At 48.6% G+C, this 11,111-nt stretch overlaps 1 protein-coding gene across 1 annotated transcript in view; it reads right to left on the bottom strand.

The window, feature by feature from the left end:
- Positions 1–788: 788 nt before the first annotated feature.
- Positions 789–11,111, bottom strand: part of Pigr (polymeric immunoglobulin receptor) — a 29,149-nt gene continuing 18,826 nt past the window's right edge. The window contains exons 4-11 of the mRNA XM_041648459.1: positions 8,177–8,833; positions 6,461–6,793; positions 5,633–5,944; positions 4,254–4,446; positions 3,740–3,864; positions 3,247–3,378; positions 3,081–3,139; positions 789–2,078 (exon numbers count right to left, since the gene is read on the bottom strand). Of these exons, the coding sequence (XP_041504393.1) occupies positions 1,983–2,078; positions 3,081–3,139; positions 3,247–3,378; positions 3,740–3,864; positions 4,254–4,446; positions 5,633–5,944; positions 6,461–6,793; positions 8,177–8,833 (1,907 nt within the window). The 3' untranslated portion in view covers positions 789–1,982. The remainder of the gene's footprint in view (positions 2,079–3,080; positions 3,140–3,246; positions 3,379–3,739; positions 3,865–4,253; positions 4,447–5,632; positions 5,945–6,460; positions 6,794–8,176; positions 8,834–11,111) is intronic.

The following is an 11,111-nucleotide window of genomic DNA, read 5'->3' as shown; positions in this document are numbered from 1 at the left end:
TGAGTGGTTGATGGTCATTGCTGATCTGTTTATCATCATCAAGCTCACAATTGATTTTATTCTTTTGTACGGGTTGAATGCCATCCTAACAAAGTTCAGGTCCGCCTGTGACACAGCTTCCTTCCTGTAAGAATCTTCCTCAGGACAGAGTGTGTGGTGCACTTGCTGTCACCTATTGATAACACAATTCATTGCCTGTGGTTTTAGTGTCTTCTCTTGGCCTTTGAGAGCAGGGAATGGGGTAGGCTATGTAATAAGCCCAGGCTTGAACGTTTGGTTATTGACATTAATGCAGACAGTGAATCTCAGTCTCCTGGTGCGGCAGAGCCCTTCAGTGATACCACAAGCAGAGTGGAGAAGCATATGGGATGAAGATATGTAATGTCTACTAACAAGGGGCACAGTATACAGTGAGTTATTCCTCTGCTGGGGTGACTTCCTATCATTACCAGGGAAGTAGGACTGCACCCACATTACAAAGAAAAGGACCTACCATTCCTTGTCTTTTCCTCTGCCTCCTTTTGCCTGGGAAGGAGTCAAAGACTCTGATCTAAGCCAGGGCCATGGAATTAAGACCAAGTCCTGCAGTTGGTAGCCCAAGAGGAGGGCAGAGGAGGATTGTGCTCAAGGAAGAAGCAGGTTGCTTAATATCTGTTCCTGTCCCCAAGACATCATGCTCAAGACCTCTTCAGCTCAGCCTCCGTAGGGACTGAGTTTGTAAGGACACATATTCTGGGGCACCTGAAGTAGGAGCTGAGGTGTGGGGGACAAACACAGTCTGAGCCTCCTTGGTAGCAATCATAGACTTTAATTATTAATTGACATTTCTGATTTGTTGGTTTCAGCCTGTAGGTGCTGGTTGAAGTGCAGAGAAAAATAGTCTTTTAATTTGACTCTTAGAAGAACAGCTGCTCCCAGGCTCAATCTTCTTCCTGTCTGCTCAAAACTCTCCAAATACAAGACGGCGAGAGCATTTGTTCCTTTATCTGAGGTCCACGTGAGTGACAGGAAGGGGAAAGGTGACACCGGGGAAAGATCCATTTGCATTTCTTCTCCTCCTCCTCCTCCTTCTGCTTCGAAACAAGGTCTTCATTGTATCCCAGGCTGGCCTCAAACTCCCTACTTAGCTAAGGATGACCTTGAACTTCTGATCCTATTTCTATATCTCTTGAGTGCTGGGATTGTGCGTCTACACCGCCATGCCCATTTTACTCATTTCGTCTTACTTCCTCATGCCAAAGTTCACCCTCTAATAAGGGAAGAGGTCTTGAAGGCAGATCCAAGGTCAACAGCCAGGAGTTGCCAGATCTGGTCGGACACTGGTTTACCCCCACGGATGCCATAGAGCAAGTCTCTTCCATCTGAAAACCATGGTGCCCTTATGACTTACGTACGCCTCAGACTACAGGGATTTCTTATGTTGCCCTAACAGGTGCCGGGGCAGGAGGTGTGCCTGGTACTGATGCCATGTCTTAGTGAAAAGTCAGACTCTGGAGGAGATGGGGCCTCTTCCAGTGGTGTGCGTAGAAAGGCTGTGGTCTGAAGCTCAGCATTTAGTAGGCGCCTGAATTCTAATAAGCTCTCAGATGTGTCTTATCAAATGGAGAAGAGGTAAAGGGAGGGGTGGAGAGAGAAGAGTTACACTGACCCCCATCATATGGTATAAGAAACTTCAAATGGCTCTCCCACCTAAGGTGCGCCCTACCTAACTCTGAACCCTCTTCTCTCAGAAATGTCTCTCAGGTTTGACTCCTCCTTATTTCCACCTTAATTACTCCCTTAGCCGAGAAAAGCTGCAGGTCGGAACTCCTCACACCTCCCAGACAGGCACAGCGAGGCCGGGCTTTGATAACCAAGGAAGGGACCACCACACCTCTGAGGACAGGAGGGAAAGGTCAGGAGACGAGTGAGTTCAGGCTGTGAGTGGATCAGGGTGATTCTCGGGTTGATTGTCACAGGCAGGGGTAGGTGGTCAGCACTGCCTAGACGTCCCTGGGACCATCGTGGACCTGTGCAGCTATGTTGCTGGTCTGGAGCAGAAAGGCTGAGTAGGCCAGGTCAGCTTCCTCCTTGGATGACTGGGGAGCAATAAGGGAGGCATTAGTAGATGGCAAGAAGAGGGACGTCCTTGTGAAGTTTGTCCTCTCTGCTGGAGCAATACCCACTTCTGAGACCCTGCTTTCATTTCAGTCCAGCCCCCACGCTCAGCAGGAAGAGCGACATTTTGAGAAATGGAAAGTTGCAGCCTCTAAAAATATCTCCCACTGTCTCACTAGCCCCTTATGCAAAGTGGAGTGGAACACCCTCTGTCGGTGGGGACTGTCCCCAAAAGCTATGCCCTTGTAGTCCACAGGTGATGTGGCTTAGGTTGTTGTCAGTCGAGGTGTCCTGTGTTTTCTCCCCCTACCACCCTAGAGAGGTAGGTTTTTTTTTTTTTTTTTTAGCAGCACTGGCCAGGGCATGGCAGGGACTCATGTCTAGGACTAACTCCACACCCTGACCCTGCTAAATGCAGGGGTCTCCTACGGTATGAGGGGGAGCAGATACAGTAAAAAGTGTCAGTACCCCATGATTAGAAAAACAAATGGCATCATAAGGAACCTTAGGAAGACAAGAAAGGATAACTTGCAACCCAACGGCAGGAGTTGCTTCTTCTGGGGTTTCTTAATACTGATTGAGGTGGACAAGGGCTTCTAGTGATGATCAAGGTGCCCACCATGAAGAAATGTCTTCCACTCTCAGGCCAAAGGATAGTCCCAAGGAAGCTTTCAAAGGGGGCTGTGTGGCCCATGGAAAGGCACTGAGGCCCCCATAACTCAGGAAGACCGCCCACTCAATTGTTACTGTTAACATGTGACCCTCCTCCTGTGACCACATTTTCTGCAGGTTTACAGCCTACAACTGAGTTCCTGAAGTGTCAGAACCCAAAGGTCTGTCTCCTTCTCAGAAAGTCCTCTCAAATACGGTATTTATATGGTCTTCCCTGTTTGGGGGTTAGTCTCCATATGGGAGTGATTTGTCCTGATGTCCAACTGCAGTCTGAACTCCCTGACATGCAGTGAGAGATCCTTCTCCCTTACCCGTTTTGCCTTCTTGGATTCTTCTGGCTCTATGGCAACCTCAGTGGTAGTCACGACTTCTGCATGGAGAGAGAATGTCCTTAGCCCTAGCCATCACCTTTCCTTCCCAGATGGAGACAGGCCCAGTTCTGCTCTCCAAAGGGCTGGGTATTCTCAAAACACATACCATCTTTTCCTTCGAGGACTGTCTCGTGAGTATCTGGAGAGATCCCCATGTTGTCATTGCCTCCCAAATCCCTGGAGTTCTTGAAGTCTCCCATGCTAATGTCTGTCCTGTAGCTGTTGAGTGACATCCGGTCTGTTGGGCAGAGGAGTCGGTGAGGGGGTAAGGCCATGGGTAGGGAGAGCAGTGTGTGCTGCTCTTCCTGAGACCTGCCACATGCCATAGCCCAAGGGACCCCAAGGAGTGGTACTTTTTGATGCTTACCTCCAAATCAAAATGAAAATAGTCTGACTCCCTTTCTTGGGTAGTCAAGACTCTAGGACCCTTGCCAATCTGTGGCTCAGTTCACAGCACTCCATTCTAGCTTAAAGCAGCCCTGTGAAAGGTGGTTGCCCTGCCTCCATGAGGAAATGGAGGGATAGAATGGGCTATACCAGAGTCGCATTGACCAATTCGCTGAACTGGAGGTGGTGTGGGGAGCATCCTGGGTACTCACCTACATTCTTCCGGTGTCGGACTCTTGCCACCCACACAGCCACAGCACCCACTGCCAGCACGAGACCCAGGGGCACCAGGGTGGAAAACAGCACTTTGGAGCTCCCGCTGCTTTGTCCATCAGTACTGCAAGAGGGATGAAGTCAGCCCACCACCGAGAGGGAGGTCCTCAGAGTGTGCTGGAAGGCTGCCCCAGCTAGAGGTTCCCCTACCCCCAATCTATCTGCTCTGTCTTTTTGATGCAGTTCTCAACTCTCTTTTGCTTAGGACCACTCTGAGCCCCGAATCAGTAATACAAGGACCTGGCCTTCTCTATATTCCAGGCTTGAGATATTGAAGTGGCCTGCGCTGGCTGTGGGGAAGGGATCTGCAGCCTCCCCTCCCCTAGCAAGCAGAAGCCCAGGCTGTGAGAACCGACTGTCTACTAGTCTCCTTCACACTCTACTGCTTGGTTCTAGTGGCTCAGACTTGGGGTTTGGCCTCTGCGTTGTTCTCCGAGTAGGGAATCTACTCACCTGCCAGTGTCCACCGACGCTCTGCTGTCCTGAACTTGGTCTCCCACACTCTCTCTCCCTGTCTCCTCTGCCAGAAGTCTGGAGTCTGGAACGGCTTTGTTCTCTATCTCGCTGGCGCTGAATTCACCTACCTCCTCTTCTGGAGCAGCGTTCGCCCGTGCGTTGGCATCTGCTGCGCTGACTTGGCGTGACCCTGAAGCAGAGCAAAACAAAGCTGGTTATGGCTTTTCCTCTGTGTTCTTAGGCCTGTGGGTTAGGGAGAAATCACAAAGCGAGACTTCAAAGCTACTGGGGTGGGCTCTGGACTGGCTCTGGACTTGGCAGTGAAGACCTGTTCTAGATCGCAGACACTATTTCTGCTCTTGCTGCCCCCCCCCCCCCACACACAGTTACCTCTGTCCAACTCTATACCCCGTTCTTACCAAGCCTGTTTCCATCACCAAGGATCTAGGTAGCAGATCCACCTGTGACAGCAGGCTGACAGGGGAGTTTCCATAGCATCAAAGCCTGCCCTGGGGCTGCCTCCAGGCAGTAGCACAGCGATGGCTTCCAGTGAGTCATTCTATGCTGAACTCAGCCTTCCTGAGATATCCAGGAACTGAAAGGCCCTCACCATACAAGACATCTTATATGACTTCTTCCTTCCTTCCTTCCTTCCTTCCTTCCTTCCTTCCTTCCTCCCTCCCTCCTTCCCTCCCTCCCTCCCTCCCTCCCTCCCTCCCTTCCTTCCTTTTTTCTTTGGGGGTTCATGACAGGATTTCTCTGTGCAACAGCTCTGACTATCCTGGAATTCTGTAGACCAGGCTGGCCTCAAACTGACAGAGATCCACCTGCCTCTGCCTCCAGAGTGCTGGGATTAAAGGCATGCACCACTACCACCTGGCTTCATGACATTTTAAACAGAGGCTGGGAATAAGAACTTACTAGATGAGCTTGCATTAATTGTTCCCCACCCCCTTTTGTTCTTTTGGTGTCAGGAATTGAACCCAGGGCATTGAGCATGCTGAGCATCTGCCCTAACCCAAGCTCTCAACTCTCAGTGTTGTGCCTTAGTGTTCTCGATCAAGACGTAGGTCCCTGACCATCTTTGGAGAACAGACTTACATGGATGGGACTCTGAAATTGTCGTGTAGGATTCTGGATGGGGAGGGGGCTTCCCTCTGCTGTGAGAGGCTCCTGTGAGGATTGTCTTGCTACTGAGATTAAACAGAAAAGCTCTTACTGTCTGCTTCGCTAATCCTTCCCTCTTATGGCAAAACCCGGGGGTTATTCCTGATGGAGAAGCTTCTAGTCAGGGACGTTTGGTAAGTCCTGGCATGGGGGGGGGGGGCTGTGGGTGCAGGCACTGGCTGCCCTTGGAGACTCACCCCCTGTCTTACCTTCAACTGCTATGTAGATGGCTGTAGTCTCTCCATAGGTCTGGCCTTGCTTCACCCCACACCAGTACCAGCCTTCATCTTCCTTCTCAACTGGATTCAGGGTCAGGGCGACGAGCTGGTTGTTCGGGTCACAGCTCACAGAGGACTGGCGAGCTTGGCTAGACAGGGTGTGGCAGCCCCCATTGCTCCACTTGCACCAATATTTATCGTGGGAGTAGAGTTTGCAGGGATAGTGGCAGTCCAGCGTGAGGGTCTCTCCTAGCACGGCTTCCACTTTCTGTGGCGTCACCTCGAGGTTTGGCTTCCCCGTAGCTGGCAAACAGACAGGGACATTGAGACTTGGAGATGCTACAGGGGAGTGAAAGCGGCAGTTTCGGTGTGTCACGTGCATTGCCCCTGAAGACAGCACTGTGACGCACTTTTCTGAATACATAGGAAGCAGATGAAATGCGAATAGAATGACTATTGATGTCACCGTATCAGCCCAGAGTTTGATATAGAAATACAGCTTTGTTCGCTCACTTCTCTTGGCTTCCCTTACTTTCCTTTACTTCTTTTTTTTCTAGGCTTAGCACCAAGAGCATGCGCAATAGCTCACTTCAGGGGACATCTGTCTCCAGCAAAGGAGGTCAATATTTGTTATCAGGAAGTGTTGCAAGTGCTGATTGAAAGAATATGGGTTGCTGGTCGTGGGTATGGAAATGGGACCTCTGGACAAGTAGGTCCTTTCTACACCAGCGTGGAAGGAGGTGGCATAGCGGGAAAGATATCTAGGGGATGCTGCTGCTGGAATGGTCTTTGGCCTCCCACCTCCACGTCATCTCTCACCTTCAGAAACCTGGAGTTCTACCGTGGTTCTCCAACGAGAGTCGCCATCCGTGAGACACCAATAGAAGCCGGCATCCTGGGTGGTGAGCTGGTTGAGGATGATAGTGTAGGTGCCATCTCCTGGCTGATCAAACAGCGCCAGTCGGCCCTCGTACCCTTCATTCACCGTCCCGTGGCTCTCCACGAGCACCGGGCAACGCCCGTTTCCATCTGCTTCCCAGCGACACCAGGCCTTGAGGCTGCCACTGTCCTTGGGGTTGTAGGGACAGGTAATGGCCACGGAGCCTCCTGTGACACCCTTCACCACAGTGCGAGTAGTGGGCATTGTAGACTCTGGAAGGACAGGTGGAACAGTGTGAATGGACAGAAGCACCCAAATAACCTTGGATGTTCCAGGCAACTTTTTTTCCCATGACATCCACCATGGAGAGAGGAAAGTTTAGATAAATCACTTCCTTCTCCTCAGAGAATGAAAAAACATTGTGTTTATGCCTGAGTCTGTAGCCAGAGTCTGGGGGCCAGACTCCAGTGACTTCAGTGTGGGTATCTCATCCCTCTCTTTCCACCTCATTCTCAGGAGGGAATGAATGGCATTTAAGAGAGAATATTGGCCTCTTTCCTTTGGCTTCTTCTAAAATCTCCCTCTAGATAATCTTTAAATTGTTTCTTAGCATACTCTATAAAATAGCTAGATATATTGTACCTAAATTAAGAAAATTCATTTGGAGCCGGGCGGTGGTGGCGCACGCCTTTAATTCCAGCACTCGGGAGGCAGAGGCAGGCGGATTTCTGTGAGTTCGAGGCCAGCCTGGTCTACAAGAGTTAGTGCCAGAAGAGGCTCCAAAGCTACAGAGAAACCCTGTCTCGAAAAACTAAAAAAAAAAAAAAAAAAATTCATTTGGAATAGGTATACTTTAAAATAGAAATCAAAACAATATGGTATGATTTAATAAAGACCCCAAGAGTCCTCTTCAAGAACTAATGCAGAGGTCTAGGGGAACCCTTGGTGACTGACTATGTCAGGGATGTTGATGAAGACCCAGAGTTGGGAACAGGAAAATGGTACATAGTCCCCTTAAAGAAAGGCCATAAGGACAGGTACTTTGAATGCCCAGTACTGGCTTGTTGTTTCTCATGAGGGTCAGTCTGTGCACTGTGATCCAGGGTGAGAGGAAGCATGGGTTGAATCATTCTGCCTTGTTGACAGCTCATGGAGGTATAGCTGCTGAGGCAGATTGTGCCAAATAACAAACATCTCCTTGAGCTGTGGGAGTAGAACATTTAGATGCTGGGGTATTGCCTTTCCTTGAAGCGTTAAGGTCATGGTACGCCAGTGTTCTCTTATCTGAGTATGAGGGTTTTGGTGCCCAACTTGTTCTGGGGTTGGGTGGGCTGGGAAGGGGACATGGGGGTATTATGGTACTGAATCCCATCTACCAGTCAAGCCTCCAGCAGGGCCTCTACTTTCCTTATTCTTGTTACCCAGGGATAACCATCACCAGGCCCTTGATAATGCAGAATAATATTTGGGAACTTGCTTAAGGCAGAGGTTGCATATTCTAACTCTCCTGAACTGTCTCCCACTTAGTTCAAGACTCTCCAGTGAGGAGATACCATGACTTATGTGAACATCAGTGAGTATATCAGATAATTAAGCTACTCTCTAATCTACCATCCCATGCCACCCCATCTTGCTTGCCTTTTGGAGGCTCTTACCTTTATTGACAAAGACTTGCCAGGCCTGGATGGGCCAGCCTTCTTGAGGCAGGCCAGAGTCACTGGCTCCACACAGGTAGTGGCCTTCATCTTCCTTCCTCAGGCCTGTGATCAACACACTGAAATGGCCATTGTCGTCCTTGGGGGTTAGCAGGATCCTGCCCTCAAAGGCTGAATCCCTCTGCCCCTTGGTGTTGATGATGACATCACAAGTTTCCTTGTTCATCCGGCACAGATATTTGGGCAAGTCTGCCACCTCCCTGCCCAACGCACAGTCAAAAGTCGCAGAGGCTCTCAGATCTCTATAAACCAGCTCTGGCTCAGGCTCTAGCACCTGGAGGTCAGCGTTCTTTATGTCAGCATTAGAACCTTCCCCAGCTTGGCAGACATACAGCCCAGTATCACTGCGTCTTAGGTTAGTAATGGTGACAATGAATTTTGACGCGCCAGTCCCGCCGGCCATCTTAAGGTCTACTCTGCCCTTATAGTTGAGGTTCACATTCTTATTAGAGTCAATGACAAGTTCACAGGTCTGCCCTGTCTTCTTACACAAGGATTTCTTCTTAGGAGAGTTCACCATTTTGAAAGGACACTCGATCTTCACAGTTCTGCCCAGGTCCTCTGTGTAGACATGAGTGTCCTCTGGGAACTCAGGAACTGAGGAATGAAGGACAGGGGTAAATTATAACTTTTGCTTTGTAACATAGGGCCATTTTTTATTCCTAGCGAGGTTTCTGGGTGGGCCAATGACCTAGAATGGCCTCCTCCCTAGAGGAACACTGTCAGAATTTTTTCTGTTGGAGTTTCTACAATGATGCCAAAACAAAGGCCTCTGAAGCAAAGGTTTTACTTTGATTTTTCTCCTGCCCATTTGTTTTGCATGCCATGATTCCCAAAAGTAAACCATAGAAACTAGAACCTCTTTTCCAGGGCAGACCATAGAAACCATAACCCCTTTATCCTAGCCACCCACAAATCCTAAACATATTACTTTAACCTCCCATTTTTCTTTGTAACAACTGAGCACCAAGGAAGCACCATAGTTGAGGGGCCAAGGAGAATTTTAACAGATGAGCCTTGCTGGGGTTGTCACTCAGTCTACTACCAGTAGTTCATACCTGTCTTGTCCTGTCTCATCTTTGTATGGCCACCCCTGCTTCATGGCACTCGACATAAAGGTTGCATAGGAACAAGATCTTTGCATGGTCTTTGTAAAGACCATGGTGATTGTAAAACTTCAATAAATGGGGACTGGAGAGATGGATCAGCAATTAAGAACACTGGCTGCTCTTCCAGAGGACCAGAGTTCAACTCCTAGCATCCACATTCCTAGTGACTCATAACCATCTGCAACTCCAGTCCCACAGGATCAGACACCTCTTCTGGCCTCTGAGGCACCAGGAACACATGTGGTGCACAGAAAATGTATGCAGACAAAACACTCATACACATAACATAAATAGATAAAACTTAAAAACCAACTTGGTTAAATGAAATTATGTGTTCTCTCATTACCCTATCTTTTGTAGTAGAAGTGTTGGCTATGACTCATAAGCAAAGTCAGCAATCACCCATCCAGGTTCCCTCTTCCAGGGCCCTGCTTGATTTCCATCTCCTCGGGAAGGGTTTCTCTAAGCTTGAACTAATTTCTCCCTTCTCTATGTCCTCCCGGACATCTTTATCAGTCATCATATCCAGTCTAGGCTCTACCTCTATAGATTGGAGGGTGGTGGTGTGGAAGGTCATTCTGTCTATGGTTGCTTTTATTGGTTAATGAATAAAGAAACTGGCTTGGCCTATAGCATAGGAGGAGGAAGGCAGAGTTAGAGAGAAGCCATGGAGCCTCCAGAGAAAGATGCTGGGAACTTTACCCAGTAAGCCACAGCCATGTGGTGATATACAGATTAATAGAAATGGGTTAAATTAATAAAAGAGTTAGCCAGTAAGAAGCTAGAGCTAATGGGCCAAGCAGTGATTTAATTAATACAGTATCTGTGTGATTATTTCTGGTCTAAGATAGCTAAGCAGCCAGGAACCAACAAGTGGCCTTCTCCAACAGGGTAGAGACATTTTTTTTTTTTTTACATTTTCCCTCTTTGCTGTGATTGACCATAACATCTGTTTCTGGTAGGTGCTAAATTAACATGTGTAGAAACAATCAGACTTGAACATGAATTGCCCAAAAATAATAGCCCAAATATTCTGAGTTGCCTTAAGGAGCAGTGTCTGCTATTGGTCATATTTATGGGAGCCTGCTGTGCATGCTCCTCATCTCTTAGGGATGTGGTATTGTGACTCTCCAGGAACAACCTTCTTGTTTAGGATAGAGTTAATGGCACATACATTCCAAAGAGTAAGGCATACCCTCAGAGCCCCTGTGAATTTCCTCCCTTGAGTTTTCTCTTTTGACTCTCCTTGGACAATCAGAGGTGCCTTCACTGATGGACCAACTCTTATCAGAAAACCTTTTTTCTTCCTCTCTTTCAGTTACAGTGAGTTTGTTTAGTGGCCAGTCTCTTCAGGGGCCAAGACTTCAGTTAAAAAAATAATCTAATTCATCATGATAATTCTACTGGAACTATCTACAGTTAAGCAGAAGGTTTTAATTGTGAACAGGAGGGAGAGTACAGCCAGAGGCATCAGAGAGAGTCCAGAGGATGGAGAGAAAGTGGTAGTCTAAACATGGCCATCAGACTAGGAGAGAAGGGGGAGTATGGTAAGGGGTGGGGGTGGGAGCAAAGAAAGTGTGGGCCAAAGGTGGGAGCATAGTCCAGACAGCAGGGTATAAGGAGAAATGAGGAGCTGTGGTAGGGAGGCCCCCGAGCTGTAGAAGTTTAGGGTAGGGGAACATCAGGAAGAATAAATGAATAGCAGGTACTCCTGATGCTGAGGGAGCCTGGAGGCCAGCATGGGTTTTAGTATGCTAATAGGCACC

Source organism: Microtus oregoni, unplaced genomic scaffold (assembly GCF_018167655.1).
Source record: "Microtus oregoni isolate MIOR12 unplaced genomic scaffold, Mior012 000003F_ref0000135, whole genome shotgun sequence".
NCBI lineage: Eukaryota > Metazoa > Chordata > Mammalia > Rodentia > Cricetidae > Microtus > Microtus oregoni.
The sequence above is the reverse complement of the archived record's forward strand: the minus strand, read 5'-3'. Positions and strand labels throughout refer to the sequence as shown.